The sequence below is a fragment of the Dermacentor albipictus genome, chromosome 5 (assembly GCF_038994185.2).
Source record: "Dermacentor albipictus isolate Rhodes 1998 colony chromosome 5, USDA_Dalb.pri_finalv2, whole genome shotgun sequence".
Classification (NCBI taxonomy): domain Eukaryota; kingdom Metazoa; phylum Arthropoda; class Arachnida; order Ixodida; family Ixodidae; genus Dermacentor; species Dermacentor albipictus.
In genome coordinates this window covers 126,986,844-127,007,252 of record NC_091825.1, presented here as the reverse complement: position 1 = coordinate 127,007,252, position 20,409 = coordinate 126,986,844, and the positions used below count along the sequence as shown (strand labels likewise).

General features: G+C 45.6%; 2 protein-coding genes and 1 long non-coding RNA gene across 4 annotated transcripts in view; 1 reads left to right on the top strand and 2 right to left on the bottom strand.

The window, feature by feature from the left end:
- LOC135913915 (SEC14-like protein 2) overlaps window positions 1-616 on the bottom strand; it is a 31,653-nt gene extending 31,037 nt beyond the window's left edge. For both annotated transcript variants that reach the window (XM_065446602.2, XM_065446603.2), the window contains exon 1: window positions 482-616. In XM_065446602.2, coding sequence (XP_065302674.1) covers window positions 482-523 — 42 coding nt within the window. In that variant the 5' untranslated portion in view covers window positions 524-616. The remainder of the gene's footprint in view (window positions 1-481) is intronic.
- A 4,288-nt stretch (window positions 617-4,904) lies between these two features.
- On the top strand, window positions 4,905-5,645 carry LOC135913926 (uncharacterized). Its single transcript, XR_010568168.1, has 3 exons — window positions 4,905-5,106; window positions 5,269-5,405; window positions 5,489-5,645. It is a non-coding gene; the product is annotated as an uncharacterized lncRNA (long non-coding RNA).
- A 4,813-nt stretch (window positions 5,646-10,458) lies between these two features.
- The window catches only part of LOC135913916 (SEC14-like protein 4), a 52,620-nt gene continuing 42,669 nt past the window's right edge, over window positions 10,459-20,409 (bottom strand). Inside the window, exons 9-12 of the mRNA XM_065446604.1 lie at window positions 19,278-19,364; window positions 17,426-17,532; window positions 13,072-13,360; window positions 10,459-10,738 (exon numbers count right to left, since the gene is read on the bottom strand). Of these exons, the coding sequence (XP_065302676.1) occupies window positions 10,626-10,738; window positions 13,072-13,360; window positions 17,426-17,532; window positions 19,278-19,364 (596 nt within the window). The 3' untranslated portion in view covers window positions 10,459-10,625. The remainder of the gene's footprint in view (window positions 10,739-13,071; window positions 13,361-17,425; window positions 17,533-19,277; window positions 19,365-20,409) is intronic.

Sequence of the window (20,409 nt, the reverse complement as noted above, 5' to 3'; positions counted from 1 at the left end):
TCATGTAAATTTATTGTAGTAACCTACATACACTAATGATATCGCCACAAAAGAAAGAAAAAAAGAAAGAAAGAAAGACTCTGGTTGTTTCGAAAAGAATCGGCGCAGTGCCTGTTCTACCACCTGCTGGGGCATCTTATAATTGCAACACCGTCTGCAACAATTCTGGTAACATTCTCTTGCTGTAAAGAAATGCTTCCAATCAAATAGACTATAAAGCTCAATATTAAGTAACAATAAAAGAAGCAACGAAACAGCCAAGTCAATGGCCCAGGCAGAACAATATGAAGAAAAGCAGAAGAAGACGAAAACAATGGGCCACATGTTGCGCTTAGAACGATGGCATCGCCAATTTGCCTCGAGTAACTCTTTTACGAAAGATCGCGGAGTACAGCCGTTCGCGCTTTCCGTGTTTGGCCACCGTTCAAGTAAGTGGCAGCGTTCGCGTGCGCCGATCAGGAAGCGTCCTCGACAGGCTCACCTGTTGGAGAGCTCGCTTCTCCTGAGCGTCGTCGCCCCCCATCGTGGCCGTCGCGAGAATCGATGCGACTTTCCTGGATGGTGTCGCCGCAGCCGTCAAACTGTGGCCGGCAGGACAGCACGGGCTCCACTGGGAAGGTTCCCGCTACTGGACTCCTTGTCAGCGACCGCCATCTGCCGGTCACTCGGCGAAGCACGCCGGCGTAGCACGGCTCCCCAAGGCTGTATTATATACCACGTCTTGCACACAGCTCTTTCGGTTATTTCCTGTTTTGAATCTCTTTCACGCTCCGACGCGGTTCTCAATGGGCCCCGCGCGAAACATGCCAAGCGACAGCCAAGCGAAGCAAGCGGTATATGCTGACGGAATTGGCGGCATGTTGCGCCATCTCTTGCCAGATTGAGTTGCTTCTTAAGAGGCAGTGTGGCGAGCGACTTCCAAGTGTGACGGGCGGCCAGGGAATGAGCTCTTTAACACGCTTTAGAAGAGCCCTGGAAGCCTCGTGCGCAAGGAATCATGACATCAGTTTGCCGAAAAGCATACAATGCAGTCATCCATAGAGAATCGTCGTATGAGTCAGCTTAATATTAAACGCTGCTTTATTGGACGTCTAGTCACAAACTTTCCTAACATTGCAGAGGCGGAGTGGCACCACTTGCCCATAGCTTCCACTACAACCACCACCAACGATAATATTACCGTAAATGTACCCGCATAAGCGGAAGAATAGGAATTGTGTGTGGAGTGAACGAAGAAGAAAAGAAAGACGTTTGCTCACGTCTGAGGCTCACCTTGAAGCCTCTTATGACTTTATGGCGAGCCTCAGACTAATGTAAGTTCGATTTGTTTGCTTTTACTTTTCGATCTGTAATTTATACTGCTATGTTTCTTGTAGTTTTATTGCAGGTCACATTTTTGTATAGATTTATCGATTGTTCATGCTCCTTATTATTATTGTATCAACTATGTTCTTCAATTTTGGTTTCTAATATGCCCCTGCCTTAAATGAATGAATAATTACATAAAATAAACAAATCCTGTCTCTTTCATGTCCTAACAGTTTTGGTGGAGGTGCGGCGGTGGAAGTGCGGCGTCGGAAAAGCAGGTGAAGGTGTGGACGAGGGGCTCAAGCATTACCAACGAGTTTAGCAAGTCTTACGTCTGTGACACTACCGACCAACTAACCAACGTTGTCTTCGCATTCACTGACACTGGCCGCATGTGGTTTGAAAATCACGAATATTAGCGACGTGGCAACGTTTCATCGATGAGCTAAAGAAATGCTTCGGCGATTCGGATTCGGACTCGGACACCCCGGCACAGACAGCACAGCTACCAGGTGATACTCGCACAGCCTACATAGAGGAGATTTTGAAATTGTGCAAGCAAGTCAACGCAAGAATGACCGAGTAAGACAATGTCAGGCACCTGCTTAAGGACATGGAAGAGGATCTGTATAATATCCTGATCGACTAGGACATTGTCGCTTCAGTTTCTGACACCATGAAGCACTGCCGTGCGTACGAGGAACTGAAGATTCATTCATTTATTGATACTGTTAGCCAATTTCTTGGGCCATTACAGGGTGGTAAATATTTGTTACAGTGCAGAAAAAATACTGTCAATCACAGCCTTAGGCATGTACGCACAAAAGAAGATAAAATATGCACAACTTGCGGCTCACAACAAAACATAAATGCGGCACTAGGAGCACAGAGAGCAACATCAGTATTTCTGAGTAGTTCAAATTCGCCACAAAAGAAATGCCGTGGTTAATTTGGTACGTCAAGTAAAGATGTATAGATTTTTCAAATGAACTGACAGAGTCTGCTTGCGTTATGTGTTGTGGCAGCGAGCTTCATTCTTCAAATTTTCGTGGGAAGAATGAGTATTTGAATGTGTTGACCCTAGCTTGGAAACGTGTAAGTCGTTGATTGTGATTGCTCCTCAATATTCGGGCCGAGCGCTGCTTTATGTACAGTCCAGTGTTCAAGTTTAAAAAGTTACCCCCAAAAGATAGATGAACTTAAGTCTAGCGACTCTTCTCCGCTCCAACAGTTGAGGTAAATGAAGTTCTGATAACATCTCCGAGACTAAATCCGTGGACTTATATCTAGACATAATAAATCTAGCGCCCTTCTTTGTACTTTTTCAATCCTGACTATCTGGTTTTTTTGCAAAGTGGTCCCACACGATAAAGCCATATTACAAGATTGGTCTTACAAGTTTTAAATAGGCGGTTAGTTTCACTGTCGGAGTTGCCTGCTTTCGTTTTCGGCATAAAATCCACAATTTTCTCTCGGCTTCACTACATAAACTGTGAATGTGTCTATCCCAACATTTGTTTTCACTTATCATTACTCCTAGATTCTTGAAATGGCTCACTTTCTTTATTTTATGTGCTTGAATTTCGTAGTCAAACGGAAGAATATCTTTAATTTTGTTTGTTGTTCTTATATATGACGTTTTGCTATGATTTATCTTCATGTTACATTTTGTGCACCAGTCATGAACATTACTTAACGCCGTGTTTAACGTAACCTGATCTTCTTTGGATGTTATGTGGGAGTAAATTAGGCAATCATCTGGGAATAACCGAACCATAACAACCGAGGAAACTGTCTCTGCGATATCGTTCATATAACACAGAAATAAAACGCGACCGAGCATGGAGCCCTGGGAAACACCTTATGAAACACTAAGCTATTTGCGAAGACACGATTTCCGTAAAACGGGTGAGTGCGTCGTACAGGACGGGACGAACGAGACTGAAAAAAAAAAAAAAGAAGAGTAGGATCGCATCTTTATTCGCGAGAAAGAAAAAGAAATAAAACGTACTAACACTGCAATAAGACCTTGTATGGTCATGCCGCATGCTTGGACAATGCGCTATATAGAACAAACAAATATATAACCCAGCGTCTGCCACTGCTTCCGACACTCGTGCAATCCGCTGACAGTCACTCGACCACTAGACAAGTGTAATTCATACTCCGCGGTAGGCTGTTATTACTAACCAAAACTGTTTTATTCGCTGGCGGGAACCTCGTCCAACAAACTAGGCAGTCGCATAATGTACCCATAGATAACAATTTGAACGCCTGTCAAACTAAAGCACACAACTAATTTCTAGGAGAGCAGTACCCACGCAGTTGGGATCGTCATGTGTTTTCGAACTAATCATCGTTGCTAAGCGACAGCTTATAACTGCAGTGAGAATGATGCAGTAACGTCACATTAGTGGAACGAATTTTCACAAATACAAAACTGATCTCCGACGCTTATTGTAGGCTCAAATCCCGCGCGCACAAATCGCGCTGGTTGCTCCGTTCGCCTCAACTCCACTGAAACTCAGGCCATGCTGACTTAAATCGCTTCAGTATGTCTCAAAGAACTGTATCCCACGTAGAACATGCCTCGTCATACTAAATAGACCACGTGACGCGAGGACAAGGATACAGCACGGCGTACTCGCACAAGCCAGCATGCCAACTGCCCATAGATGGCGCCACTGCGTACGCAAGATGGCGTCGCCCATGAAAGAACAGTCTACATAAAGACATGAAAAATAACCACCTTTGCTTGGGTAATTTCTCAGCGAAGGCAGGTTACCTAAAGAGTTACACCAGTAGATGGTTACTACATGTAATTTATTTCGTCGAACAACATTGAAGACGGATGCGCGCAAGAGATAGAAGAGAAAATTTATTAAGGAATGGCAGAGAGGTTCCCGATTTAGGTTTTAATGCATTCGATATTACGTAGCGGCATGGGAAACGCACGTGACAGTGTTGCCAACCAAATGTTTCGAAAAGACCCTACGCGGCAAACGAGTATATCTTACACGATATTTGACTTGACCGTGAGTTTGACCCTAAGCTACGAATTTGTTTCCGCGCGTGTGCTTACGTGAACTATTCCTGTGGAAAAAGCAGGAAGTACGGCACTTAATGCCGAAAGTCACTGCAAAAATTACTCTGAAGCGCAGGGTCAGAATATTGCGGCATTCTCAGTAGGAGGACATTGAGATTGTATGCTGAGTCGCGTTTCAGGTTCGCTAAGAGACAACAAAATTTACTTAGGTTAATTCATGGTTATGAAAGCAACCACAGTCATGTATAGGCATACACCGCAGCAACTTACTGAAATGCACATTTTTAAATGGGGACAAAATATTTGGCGGTATTTCGTAGGGCAAAATCGACGGAGAACTTGGTATTTGCGAATAGCGGTTATCTAGAAATAGCGGCCTGGAAAATATCCTTCGGTGACGTTCGATGTATTAATGCCAACTTGCACGGCATTTCATTTTCCCTGATTCTCAACGTTTTATTTATGCGCCTCATGACCTTTTTGTGTAAGCAGCTGTTTAATACTATATAGCCTCGCGTTTTCTCTCTTCTTTTTCATCGCAGAATGGCCAGGCTCCAGCTGTCCAACGACACGACCGCTGCCACTGACTTATTGCTGTCGTACATCTGCGAATCAACAGTCGTGGGTGCTAGAGCACCCGCTATCATCGTCGTCTGGAGGGCCGGCACATTAGAGTCAACTCGAGGCAGTTTGAAAAGGCCCAGTCTGCCAAAGTTTTCTACTCAGCGTGCACTTTCGTCAAGGGCGAAATAGTGAGATTTTCTTTTTCTTTTCTGAAAAGCTGCACGAATTTAATGTATCTGCAGTTGCAGCAAAAAGAACGTTGTAAATAAAACAGCTGCAGCTGTTTTTCAGACATCTTCGCAAAGAGTTTTTCCCGTGAAGTTTGTCTACAAGTACCTCACTTCTTTCAGCGTTTTCGGGTCGTCCCGACTGTTTGTACCATCGCGTCGTGGAGCTGCAGACTTCTGTATTATACGTTCAAGGGGCCGCGAAAAACGTATACGCTCAATCGTTAAATTACTTCACGCTACGACGACGTCACGTCTGGGTAAGCAGCACGTTAAGAAATGACATTGTGCTCGTTTTGGCGTCGTGCCACACAATCTTATATTGGCATTTTTTTGTGTGCAGGTGACCTTCGCACCGCGCACGGGCGCCTGACGACTGACGACTGTGCAAGGCAGGTTCGAAGTCGCGACAAGACGTCGTTGCTCCAGCCATTGATGTCACAGCGATTGCTGTGGTCCCCTCTCGACTCGTTTGGATTCGTCCGTCGTAACGGGTTCGTTGCCAACAAGTACGCACCATCACGTTTTATCTCAGAATCAACTCTCATTTCCCATTCAAATACATGTAAAACGCAGAAAGTTTTTTCATTAGGCAGGCCCTCATCTGATTTCAGTGAAATATGTTGCATTTAAGGGGGACAATTCTACCGACTGTAGAAAGCAGGGTTTTGACTTATAGAGCCTCACATTATTTACGAAAATCGTTGAATATCCGTGAGTATCAAAGGAATATATATATATATATATATATATATATATATATATATATATATATATATATATATATTGCAATACTAAACATAGGAAGCGGTTTGGAGCATGCGGCCTGGGTGTGGTTTACTTGATTCCCTTGACTTGCGGAAAGAAATACGTTGGCCAAACAGGCAGACGTCTAAATGAGCGATTGAAAGAGCATTTTTACAGCGTTTATACCGCCGTGCAAGGTCACCTTGGCATTCACTGCAGAGACTGCCACTGTGACCCTGAATTTGAAGACTGCGTCATAATTTCCAAACACCGAGAACAGCTTACACGTGAAATCATAGAGGCTGACAAGATACAGCGGCCGGGGGACCTTTGCATAAGCATACCGTCTATAGACCTCACAAAAAACGAAATCAAGTGATTTGATGTGATGCAATAGGGGATCACGTGTGACTTAATGCAAAAGTTGTTTTTTCATTACTTTTGCTCATGCATATAGTATTGGCGATTTCGCAAATAAAGATCAGTCGAAGTCAGCGCCTGCGCTGTGTCCTTCCTTAAGTCCTTGTTTTTTGAGCTGTGCAAAAATGTCGTTTTTGCTTAAGATCGGGGCAGCTCAGTTCACCTGTGTGCACCGAGCGCAAAATACCGGATGACACGTGTTGTGTAGTGACTTTCAAGTGAGAAAAATAAAATATAAGTGCAGTACCGTGACTGTCTCTCGCTTAGGAGGTCACCTCAACCGTACTGCACGGGGAAGGGCTAAGGGGAATAAAAGAGTGAAGGGAAATAAAGATGGAGGAGGACAAGGGTAAGGCCGTGAAAATAAAAAGAAGCGTGAAACGGGGCTTATGGCCGCGTGTAAAGGTTGGAGTCTTCAAAAAACTCAATTAGAGCAGCAAAGGCTCTTTTGAGCAAACATGAAAAACCCATAGGAAAAAGAAAACCCTCAGGACGGGCTGTGGGAAGTCGTAGGTGTCGGTACGTGGCGATTAGTGTTTCCCGAGCTGGGCTGTAAGCCGCGCAGTCGAGGATGATGTGTGCGAGTGTTTCATCAACTCCAGCAGTGCAATTCTGGCAGACGGAAGTGACAGTGCCTGAAAGGCGAGAGATCCGCTCAGCAGCTTTGAAGCAGCCAATGCCGAGACGGATTAGTAGGACCCTATCGGCCCTTGAGAGTCCCAGCTTTGGTAGCGGCCGGGGTGGAACGCCGGCGGCAACGAAATTGTCAGGGTGTTTATTTCTGACTGCATGCGATACTATATAGTTGGCGTGCTGTGCCAAACAGGCAGACGAAGTTGTTATAGGGCGTGATTTGAGAGTGTGCCTCTTTGGTGAAGTGATCGGCTCGTTCATTACCCTCGATTCCGACGTGCGAAGGAACCCATTGGAAAATCAGATAAAAGCCCATTTGTTGTGCGTACTCAAACTTAAAAGAAAGTCGCTGCGCGATGAGGGGACCTCTCTCCCCTTTGGTGAGCGGACACGTGTTGTGTCACCGCTGCCGCTATGCCCACTCTTGGTTAGCAGCCAAGAATTCACTTAGTATACAGAAAAAAGAAAAATACAGCGTAGCGATTGCCCATAGGGCTCTCCTACTGAAGGGAGGACACAGTTGGAGCCCCGAAGGCCATGCTGTTATACTTACGCGAGTCAGTGCTTATAGACATCTTTTGACGTTATGTCATCTCGGCTGGTTTGCTAATTGTTTTCTTTATCGTCCTCTTCAGGTTAATTCAGTCAATCCACTTTAAGAAACAACCCATGCACATAGCGAGACTGTTATCAACTGCTTTTATTAAACTCCTTCTTTTGCTTTTGTTCAACCTCCCAGACGCAGGCATTTAACCTTTGCAAGATCAATCCAGAAACAACTACTAAAAGAAAAAAAAAGCTTTGAAAATTTTCTGCGGCTTGAGACCCCACTCACATAGCACAATATATGCATGACTGAATCATTTTGTTGCAGACATTTTCTGATAAAATGAACATGAGTTTATGCCATTATATGATCATCGCCGACGAAAAGCACTGGTGATATACATTTAAAACGACAGAAGAAGACTTCGCATTCCAGAATGCAATGGTGCATGTAACGAAACGTCACACGACTTCACCGCTTCGTGTTGTCCCTTTCTTCGTCTCGTGTATTCCTTGTGGTACTTTCCCAAATCACCAACTGGCCTACACCAACGCTCACCTATTTTTTTACCAGAACGAACCTCACGTGGGGGTCCCTTTGCTATGCGTTCCGAACATGTGGTACTGAAATCAAGCGTGATTTTTTCAGCTCATAACAGACAAGTCCTTTAAGGTACATTGCATCGCTTGGTGAGTACGTCTCGCAATCCCGAAGTCTTAGCGCTTCCCGGATAGTTCCTCATTGCGTGGTGATTGTTCGGGAAGACGCCGGAATAAAAGCGCGCCAAATCGATAAAAGGGAGTGAGGGAGTTTAACAAGTTGTAGGGTGTCCCAAGCCGAGCAGACTAAACTCCGTCATTGCTTCGAACATTTGGTGAAACGGCGGACACTTTTCTGTCCGCCGTTTCTGGCATCGTCTAACATTTGTGCGCAAGCTCGTCTTTTTGATGATGCAGGTGGCACGTTCACTTAATCCACCTGGTACACCCCTATTTGCGAACCTGTAGACCCTTTTCGCGGCGATACCGTGGGCGTCGCCATGTTTGATCATGTGGTGACGCGTCCATTCCTTGCCTCAGCTGCCTCAGCTGCCTCCGCTGCCTCCTTGTTTACCATGGATATACATGACGCCGGTGCGGCTGAGCAAACCTCTGTTTCAGCGGATATCGCGAATGGTGGCTGCGTGAACGACACAAAACTTTTGCCACAGCTTCAGAGTTCGTGTAAGCGTGGGGGTGACGAGTGGAAGTAACAGGCGGGTTTAGCCAGGCGATCAAGGCCAGCAATTGCTCCGCCCGAGCGTCTCTTATAGCGTTTTCTTAACTAGTTAAGCCTTTTCCATGGAAGAAAGGAAAAAGTGGAGAAGGAAAGGCAGGGAGGTTAACCAGTTTAGCTTAACCGGTTTGCTACCCCACACATGGGAGCAGGAAAACGGTGCAAGGTCTGCGTTGCCTTCCGGAACAGCGTTTTCCTTTCAAGGCGCTCGCGCTTTTCCAAGGGCGGCAGGACATCGATGTCGCAGAAGACTTTTGTGCGCGGATGGCAGTCCAAGTGACGCGTCCAGATCCTCCAGCCAGAGGTGACGTCCCCCGTTCCCGTGATTGCCGCATGGACCTTCCTTTTACAATGGAGGAGCTCGAGGCGGCACTGGCTCTCTGCAAGCATTTTTCAAACGGCGCGAGCAGCGTGTGCGGTGCTTGTATACTGAAAGCGGCCTTATAAATGTTTTCCAAGTCGTTCAAACTTTCCGCTTATGAATTAAATAAGGATCAGTGTGTTTTGCTTTTCGTTTTATATTTGGCTATCACTTTGAAGAAGCGGCTTGTCATGTTTCTTATTTAGTAAGGTTCCTCGGTTCGGTCGCTGTCTGATTGTTTATTTTCTGCCTAATCGTTCGCGAGTGCGCTTAGTTGCAATATATTTGTTGTCGCTGCGTACAAGGGCTCGAAAAGAAAATGTTCTGTACCCTGTAATAACTTCTAGCGAAGACATATTATCGCTAGTTACTCGCCTACTCTGTGTACCGTCACGAAACGTCCAACTTCGAACATTCTTGCGCTGTCGGTGTAATCACAGTCACCCATGTTTTGGCGCATTGATTCAAGTGCCCACTGACTTATTCGTAATATACGTTGGTTATTCTTAATACTTTTCGTGGAGCTTACTATGCCAGGAAGCTGCGCTACTCCCTTTGTCACGGCGTAACGAGCGGTACTCAATTTTTCCGACGTTCCGTGGTTGCAGTCCTTTCTTTGGCCGTCAGCGATATAACGCTGGCGGATAAGTGATTTCTTTGTTTTTCTTTATTCTCAGGGAAAGGTATGCATCGCGAAGGGCTGGTGACATAGGAACTCTTGATGTAGCAGCGATTCGTGAACTTTGTCACACAGATTTATTCCATTTCTTAATATACCAGTCGCTATCTCTGCAGCCAACTACAGCACAAGTCTTCCCTCCACCGCTTCACATTTTGCAGCATAAATGGAGCGCAGCGTGTTAGCGTACGTCCAGTTGCACTTTCGAAACACAGAAGCAGGGCACGAGTAATGGTTTCCTATCCATGAAGTTTCACGGAGGCAACGTGCGGCGCGCCTCCAAAAGCGCCATCTCGTTTATCCAGAGTAAACTTCTCCGTGAAAAGGGTCTGTACTCTCCCCCCATCGCCTAGGCCTACCATGTGTGTTGTGTAAAAGACGTCACTCCCTAAGTCTTGCGAAGTACACCACTGCTTCGGCGCCTCTAAACGAGCTTTTCATTCCGCGATAGGATAATTTTATATTGGCAGTTGTATTGGTAGTTATAGGCCTGTGACAGGGCCCCGCGTGACAGGCCACCTGAACGTAATAGTACGGACAGCAGGTTTCAGCAAGCTTTGCAAGGGATACGATCTGTGAAGAATATGGTCGTGGTCTCTATACCAACGTTTCTTTTGTGACAGCCGTAATAACAAAACAAAAGGTTCGAAATAACAGTTCGAAATAACAGGCCATAAAAAAAATATGAGGCCTCTCATATTTATTGCAGTTTCAATAAAAACACACTCTGTTAAAACAACGAGACCAAAAGTTCGCTGCCACGCAAGCGTGGTCAGAAGCTTCTGTACAAGGCCTGACTTTGAGGCAGGCCACTCTGTTCAGCGCCTAGCAATTTCCTCGGGGCTGGATATGGATTCGTGATGTACCCGTATGACGTAGGAGAGCTGCTTTCCGTTGAACCAGCTAAAGCTGTTGTCGAACGTGAATGTGTCTGCAAGACAAACAAGACAAGAACCCGTATGTGTTTTATGTGCGACAGATGTACCCAACAGCGGGACAAGAAGACAGGTTATTGGAAAGAGTAGGATCAACTTAATGCAAGAAACTACTAAATATTCTGGCATTTGGAGTGCGAGAAGCACGATATGTTTATGAGGCACGCTGTAGTGGGAGACTCCGGTTTAATGTCGACCAATGTATATATTGCACGAGCGTTCTTGCATTTCGCTGTCATCGAAATGCAGCCGCCGCGGCCGGCAATCGAACCTGCGACTTCGTGCTTATCAGCGCAGCGTCATAATTGCTAAGCCACCGCAGGGGGCAGGAACAAACTACATACACTGTTTAAAGAAAGGACCATACTATCTGCTCGTGCTGGAAATCGTCGAACTTTATCACAGTGCCGAGTTAAGTGGCCACGCGATCACCTTTCAATGGATGCCTAGCCATTGTGGTGTCTTTGGTAATGAACTCGCTGACAGTGAGGCAAGATCGGCCTCCTCTTCCTCTGATGAAGTACGGATTGCCTACTCGCGACCTGACACCAACTCCATGATCAAGGCACTCATGCAGGACCTTACAAAGGCTTACAGAGCCCACTCTGATAATATTCACAGACGTTTACATACGAATGACCCAGACGGTAAATTCTGTTTGCCCCCGAAGCTTACACGGAGCAAAACATCAGTGCTACACAGGATTCGGCTCGGCGTTGCTTTCACCCGTCGCTACGCACACCTCATCGGCCAATCGAACAACCCTGATTGTGTACACTGCCAGATGCCCGAAACACTGCAACACGTACTGTGCGACTGTCCAGCATATATGCTGGAGCGAAGGACGTTAGACAGTTTCCTAGCCAGCGTTGGCAGACAACTACTGTCGGAGGAAGCTATCCTCGGCCCATGGACTGACACTGCAATTTCAGTGGGTGCAACAAAAGTATTGTTGAAGTTTCTGCAGGACACCAAGCTCGACGAGCGGCTCTAGCGAGGCAACTGCCTCATGTACATAAGCACTCACCACTTCTCTTATCATCATCATCCATGCCAATACTTTTACTCCCCTTCCCTCTTCCCCAGTACAGAGTAGCAGACTAGAGCGCACTAGCTCAGGTCGACCTCTCTGTCTTTCCTATCAATAAATTCTGTTCATTCATGCTATAGTTATATACCAGCTGTAAGGTTGTGGCCTGGTTTACAACTTATTCAACTCCTAAATTTCAGCATAGTGTTCACGAACTCCCCACTATAATCGCACCGTTCTGTAACATGGAAGAAAGTGTTTCCCGACAAGCAATTTACTGACAAGCGGGCAATACTTTCATCTTGAGCTCATAATTCACACCATCGATTTTGTCTACACTTTGCTGGGCGAGGTATGCTTCAATAATGGTGCACTCGAAGGAACCACAAAATGATAGGAGAGCAAAAGAGCAAAGTAGCGAGATTTCTATCCGCTTTATTTTCTCGGTGCTTATTCTTTTTATTATGCGTATACGCATATTGTGTTACTGCTTTAGTTATTACTACATTTGAATTTTCTTCTTCGAAGAAATATTGAACAACTTTATTGTTTGTCGTTGAGCACTAAGGGATAAAGGATAAAACCGGAAATTTTCAGTTACTTTTACATTTCGCAAGATACGTGATTGCTGTTAACATATTGTGTGATGAGGAGAGAAGGAGAGACTAAACATACCTCCGAAAGCAAGCTTCGTTAAAGAGTTTCGTTAACGTTAACGAGTCTCCACCTGTCTTTAACCAGCCCAATCTGCTTTCTCTGAGCTTCCGTCACCACGTTACGGATCTCTAAAACGAAACCCCAAGGGCTTGAGATACACCATGCAATCTTTATTGTGCGGCATTCGTGGACTTATATATTTGATCACACCTTTTTTTTTCATCCAACTTTTCTGATCACTGTGCGAAATCTCCCCGTCCATCAGAAACAGCGCAGGAGGAGGAGGAGACAAAGGAGAGGAAAGACAGGGAGTTTAGCCAGTGTAAGTGCTGGCTGGCTACCCTGTGCTGGGGAAAGGGGTAAAGGGATTAAAAGGCGAAAGAAGAAGAGGAAAAAATGGAAAAAAGAAAATTCACACAGTAACGCGAAAGAAACAGCGCAGTGTGATTAGGTAGGGACTGTATGCCTTAGACGCAACCTGGCGCCTGACGGTAGTGCAGGCCCCTGCCCTGCATGAAGGCAGCCGGCTCTTGCAATTAGTATAATGGGACGTGCTCTCGCTAATTTGCCATAACAAAAATGGCAGAGAGTAGAGAGTAGGGGGAAAGCAAAAAAGAAAGTTAAAAAAACGGGTGCGCGTACATGTTCCAGGCTCTTCGCAGTGCATCTGCCCGCACTCCGGGTCCCGGTCGCAGGCGATCCTCCGCGGCGTGAGCAGCTGGACGCGGTCCTGACCGCTGATCCTCCACAGGGCGAAGGCCACGTCCTTCGCCTGCAACCGCCAGTGGAGTTTGGCGCCCGCCGCCTCGACCTGGACGGGCACCTCGAGGCACCGACCGCGCTCCACAAAGCAGCTGACCGCCTCGGGATCGGTGGCCAACGCGCCACCACCTCGGCTGACGGCGGCCGGAAGCTCTCCTCCGGGGCCAATCTGCAAAGTACGAGACACGCCGAGTATTTGTGACACATTGTTTTTCAATTCACAGCGCGAACCTGGGCGATCGCGTGGTTTGTGTGTTTCTCAAATGGCAGTCCGGAGACTCACGGGTATACGCGTGACGGCATCTTTAATGTGACAACTATCGTTTCGATTGAAGCCCCATCGTTTATCCTGGGAAACAGGGCAGTGCGTAGCCATGTGCACCTTTTATTTCATCAGCACATCTTTAAATAACTACCTCTTTTGCAGGATTGCCTAAGACTCCGCATTTACAGTTTCAGGACAGAAAGTACCAGAAAGGTGAGGAAAATGAAGTGCAAGTGATTTTTGAGATTATTCTTTCGTTTAAAGCAATGATAGACGTCCGATTTATGATCATACGACCTGCATCCGCTCATTATCATAATGCATGACGGGGCGAAGAGCCTATCTAAGAACACCAGCATTGAGTGTCAATATTCACAAAGCTGCTCATTCGTATGAGCAGTCTGTGAAGACCAGTGCAGGACAACCGTATAAGTTACAGCAGGCTGTTGGTCGCTTGCTAACAATTATTAGGAATGAGACTGTTTGTTTATTGAATCCCAGGCATTACAATAGTATCAAAACCTTAGAATTTTCTATGCAGCCCTGTACAATGTAACAAAAGCGTTCAATCGTTTCTCCGACGTCATAATTTTAGCGTTGTAAAAAGTTTGTAAGATATTGTACGATGCTAAAAATCCGTGGTGAGTGAATGGGATATCGAGTTGATGAAAATGCTGAGCGGTCCTCCATATTTCTTGCGATATTGCCATGGTGTGACGAAAAATGCCACGTTTCTTCAACTTGCCTTTTCCCTTGGCACTGGTGTTCATAGGCCTGAAATTTACTTTTGGACAATGATTGTCAAAGCTTTGTAATTACATTTCCGCAAATTTCGTAATGGTAGTACAAATTTAGCAAACATTTCCGCAAATTTAGCTATAACAGCAGCAACTTTTAGAACCAAGATGATGGTTGCCATCACCTGCCCGGAGAAAGCTCACACTTTCACTTTCTTGAGGGGCGGCCGCGGCTGTGTTCAGCAGCTTTAAATTTTGCTTTGTTTCTGGATAGGACATCAGATATATTGGGCATGATGCCACGTCCTGTTCTCTTTGCTCGCACCATGCCTTCTTGAAACCCTTTCCTATGTAATCACTTTCAGAACAAGTGTGGCACGAAAGCACATGTTTGTACTCTTTCATGTGTTGGCTTAATGACATTGTCGTGCCTAATTATTCATCGTCTGAACATGACAGGGTATTTTATTGTCATAACTTGTGTAAGCTGGCCAACAGCCCAAAACGAACAACGTGTTACTTGTAGGGCAAACAATTCATTCTCTTATGGATATGCTCATTGCCTATGAGCCCTGTCTTTCACCTCTGGCGACCATTTATAAGAACCTCCTGATCTACCTTTTTTCTAGATAATTTCTTTTAACTCCTGCGTAGTAGGCTGTACGTTGAGCGGTCGTATTTATCTTCATATGTGGGTTCCCCATCAATGGTGTTTGAGAATTATTACTTATGACATTGCAGAGTTAATGTTACATCGCTACGCATACCACAAGGTAGTCGCGTTCCGGCATGCTGCATACAGTGGCTGCTGCCGATAATAGTTCCGACCCGACCTGTGCCTTTTACAACCCACATGATCTCGTTATGCGTGATAATATGGATCTACAATGCGTTCATTTGAATGTTATTCAGACGAATCGCAATTTGTTTCAGGTTCAGCCAATCAGTATGGGCCTATTCGTAGTGCTGACAACGACTTGGACCATGTGATTTGCATTTGCACACGTTTTACAACCTCAGCAGCTGTCTTAAAGAACACCTGAAGCACGAGTGACGCCATATGCCTTGAGCTGTCGGACGTCTCTGGATAGTGGCAGTATCCTGCCTCTGCCTTGCGCTCTACTAAGGCGTTTCTAGAATTTCTGCGGGATACTGTCCTGAGTAGGACTGTGTATCCTAGCTTCAATTGGCTAAGTAGTGCGTTTCGCTTGTGGGTCTATACGCGTGTGTATTTTATTTTTTATCGCTTTCTTACTTTTATGCCTCATATATTACACCCGGAGTAGCTTGAAAATAAGATAAAGTCTCCAATTAGCAATTATCTTTTTTCTCTCTCTCTCTGCCGATAATGATCTTCGTTGTTATGGTGATAGCGTCAGAGCTTCAAACATTTAGCCAGATAACACTGGTCAGAAAGAGTAACGAGAAAAAAATTAAATTATGGGGTTTTACGTGCCAAAACCACTATATGGTTATGAGGCACGCCGTAGTGGAAGGCTCCGGAAATTTCGCCCACCTGGGGTTCTTTAACGCGCGCCTAAACCTAAGTACACGGGTGTTTTCGCATTCCGCCCCCATCGAAATGCGGCCACTGTGGCCGGGATTCTATCCCGCGATTTACACCGTAACCCAGCCCAACACCATAACCAGTGAGCAACCACGGCGGGTAAACAAAAACGACAAAGCCCTTTTCAGCGTATAGGGCACCACTAAGCAAAATATCGCAAAAGTGTACATGTACAGCACATCCTGTCCAGACAGGCAATCAGGAAATAAAATGAAAAAGCAAGAAGGAAAGAAGTGTACGTTATATCCCTAAACTCCTCGGTCATTGAAAAAAAGTCGCGAATAACTAGGATACTCCTTGGATCTTCCTTGAATAATTCCATCATGTGATGGAATTATTCACCACTTTCGGAACACTATTTCGTGCACCTACAGGAAAGATTGCAAAGTGTTGTCAAATGTGTGCTGCATGACAAGCCTGAGAGTTATTGAGGTTTATCGTTCCAAAGCTCAGCTATGACAGAGACCATGTTTAAAAGTAAAGGATTAATTTTGATTAATTTTCTTATAACGTGCATTGAAAGCTCATTGCATAGGCGTTTCCATGCTCTGTTTTGATCTAAATGGGGCCGGCGCAGCCAGGAATGTAACGTGCGGCCTCGACCTTCTGCTAAGCAGCTGCAGCCCCGGGATGCCAGAGCCGGAAATAGAAAAAAAAAAGAAACCGTGATTCACTGTCAAGAATAGTAGGAGGGCGCATGTCACAACACGACCAACTCGTAGACATAAACGTAAAAACGCGTTTCTGCAAACGCTATGGATGTCAACGTGCCAGAACAGCTCAATGTATATACCTAAGCTACAAAGCGTGTTGTAGGAAGCCTATCACTCATATCCGTGCAAAGCGCATACACGAACTTTGCCGAGTTTTTCCACTCGGGGATTCTAATCCATGGGCTCCAGTGCGGGACGGGGTTATGGAGAACTGAACGGTGTGCTTGAGGACGTGTCCGCAAAGGAATTCCACCTCGTTTCGATGCTTGTTATTTCTTGTTATATTGCGCGAATTACGTAGTAACTCTGCTATCACAAAGTGTACGTATCTGCGGCCGTATTGCATCCACTGCGGCAGAGGGTGTGGCCCCTTTTTTGAGTCATCTCCAGCTTCGCATATTTGTCTTTCTTGAGAAGCGAACTTTGGGCCACCGCAGGCCGATTTCCTCCGGCGAATATAATCACGGAGGCAGCTCGTTTTACACATTTTCGAAGTTCTAGAACCTCTACCACACGCTCCACGCACGTAGAAGTTTCATTTATCAGCAAGCGTATAAACTGCGAAACACGTAAGGTATTTCAAGTTGATACTAAAGTCGGGGAGGTCTGGAAACGCCGGACCTGGCGTCATCGACATTTCCGTGTCGTCATGACAGAGAGCGAAAACTAATGTTGGTATCGTGACGGCGTTCAAATAGAAAAAAAAATGCAAACCATGTAAAAGCAAACCATGTATTATGTCGTCATGACACATCCATCACCTTTGTGCCAAAGCCGGGATCTGGTTGTTCGGAGCAAATGCGGGAAAATACTCAAGGTACCGCGACGCTTTGCAGTATTTCTCTTTTCTAGGGTTAAGATGGCTCGAATCTTTGTGGAACGCGAAAGAAAGGACAAGTGGCAAAAGTCTTGTCAGTTCTCGTTTAAAGCCAAAACTTATATGGTGACGCACCGCATGCGTGCAGCGAGCGCCTCCCTCGGGGTGCACAATGGTGCCTCCCCACTGGGCCGGCAACTGGCTGGGATCCACGTACTCCAGCAGGATCGGTAGCCAACCATCTGCGAACAAGAGCGCGCGCGTGCAATTTGATCAGGTGTGTGGGTGTGTGAGTGAAAACTCTGGACAAGCGCCCAATAACAGAAAACAACATCCTTGGAAACTGGCCCACGCGAACATCAGCGCGATCCACTATGAAGGCGCTGCTGCGGTACTTAAAGGACACGGGACGTTCTGACAAATTGTGACTGTATGCTGTGTGACGTAGGATTGCACGAGGACACTGCGTAACACTAGGAACGCCGTCGTAGACTGCGGGAGAGTGCCCACACACAGAAACAGTTCGTGTGTGTCGTGTGTACGTGTGTGTGTGTGTGTGTATGTTGTTCGGATTGTTTTTTTCTTTTTCTTTTTTTCTCTCTCACCCATCGCATCCTTTTGCCTCTCCCCCAGTACAGGGTAGCCAGCCGGAGATAACTTCTGGTTAACCTCCCTGTCTTTCATTTGCCTTTCTCTCTCTCTCTCATTGTAATGAGGTCATAAATGGTGACCTGTCACCTTTAAGATTCGTAAAAATCACGTGGACATGACCCTCCGTGTCATGCCCAGGCGAGGGGGGGAAAGGGGGTGGAGAGAGGGGTGGAAGTCGATTACAAATTTATTTTGTTTCTTTGCGCTGGGCACGCACCTTTTGTGAATGCATTTTGTGAATGATTCTATGCATTTGGAAGCGGCACACAAGCCGCAGAATTTTGGACGAGTATTGCTTTTGAGATAACAGTGATGTTTTGCAGCATTTTTGACTTTGCCGAATGTGCCTGCTATATGAACTTGTATGAACAAACTTCTCTAAGGAAGTGTTCCTCTGGTATCCTTTCACCATCTGGAGATCTCCAAAAATAAATCTTCGGAGAGCGATTAGGGAAACGTTTTCGCGAACATAAATAATTTTCGTAGAATCGTAGAACGACCCCAAATTCGCAAACTTTACGAAGAAATCAGGAAAGTTGGTAGGTATAATATGCAATGCATCGTCTCGGTGCCGTTCATGGCCTTCCGTGAGGACTCCATTTTTCCAAACGTTTATCAAATAAAGGAAGTATGCCACGTAAGGCTACTGGTTCAACGAAGGCGGAGAGAAATGCAATGAAAAGCTCTGTCAAGTGGAGGGATTTATTACGACCAGACCAGTTAACAGCAATAACACTAATAATATAAATGCGCAACCTCACTAACAAAGACGACGAGATGACACGAAAAAATATGAAAAAGAAAGATATTTTCGGCTTCATCCTTTCCTCATGTTTCACCCGTCCTTATCCAACTTTGTTGCTGTGGTTGTGCAGTCACGTGATAATACTCAACGCTGTTTTTTGTCTGTTACTTCTCTGTTTGTAGTAAGGCCTGATTCACCTTCACGTCAAGATTTAAGACGGCGTGCACCTACAGGGTGTCTTCCCGTATTCTTCGGACCATCTTAGAGGAAATGCTTTTCGGGCGGATGTCATTTGCCTCATTAACAACGACCACACGCGGGCGGTCTCGGAAAGAGCGCCCCGTCTCGCTGGTTAAGCAGCTGAATATTTGCCAGTTAGGTCAGCCTCGCGCGCAGTGAGCTGATAATTTCAAGGGCGACTGGCCAATTACGGAGGCCGCAAGAATGCCGTAAAGCACAATGGGTCTAGGGTGCGAAAATATGCGTATGTATGTATATTATAGGCATATAGATATAGATATACAGAGCTATGGTCCGTGAACGTTTGTTTGTCCACGAGTGTATGCAAGAGCTTCGGCCCGCATTACTCACCGCGTGAGAAGATTTTAATCTTTCCCGCTGTTCTTTCGCTCAGGAATGGCCGGATAAGTTTCCAGAACACTGGGAAGAAACTCGGGGCTGCAAGAGGAGAACATAAACATAAATAAATACATGGATATAATTATGTAGGCGCCCTGCGTCATTCTGGAGGTTCAAAACAGGATGACGCTCCAATCAGCCTGCAAGGCTGGCTTCAAGGTCGGCCTTGGTAATCTATGGAACTTGAGAGCCCGAACGTAAAGCATCGCGCCGATGTTCTATCTCCTCGCAGACCTCTCATCCTTAGAATTTGAAAAACACTAACGTGGAAAGAAAAAAAAAACTAACATTTCTTGAAGAATGCTAAAAATAATTTGATTAATAAATATGTTTACTGTTCATTAAGTATTCGCAGGCTTGATTCAGTAGGAATGATGTAATAGGCACTCTGCTTTGCAGAGTCGCCGCAACAATTATATGTGCTGCAGAAAAGCAGCATTGTTCATCAAGTTTAATAACACAATATTCACGTAACGACTGTGGAAGATTCAGTTTCTGTTATACATTACCTCTATCAGCTGATTTCATCACAGCACAGGTATACGCCCTTGTAATCAATGAGTCGAAAAAGAAAAAAAAACACAATTCCCATAAATAAATCACTCATGTCACTGTATTTGTCATTTCTTTTGTAGATTGTTCTTACCAATGTCATGTAGATTTCCAAGGAAACTACTGTTATTTTGTTCCGCTCCTTAGTTCTCTCGGCACCACCTAAGCTCTCCCTTCATATTATTTCTCTCTGTCCCATTTTGGAATGTTTTCAAGCGAACATTATGGGGTGTCTGCCTATTATTTCCTGCCTGCCTAGAAGGCACTAATGCTTGGTGGCAGCAACTGCCACCTGCCATGTAGCGACTTCCTGGCGGTTCAACGACTGCCTAACGTCTACCTAACGTCTACCTAACGTGTATATCTAACGTCTACTATAATGACTGTCTAGTGACTGCTAGCGACTGCTTGGCGACAGAAGGACTGAGGGCAATGACTGCCTGGCACTGCCTGGCACTTACTGTTGCGTAAGGCACAACGCTCCTCATAAGCTTGATGCGTGACTGCGTTTCACTACGCTATTTTCTTGAGT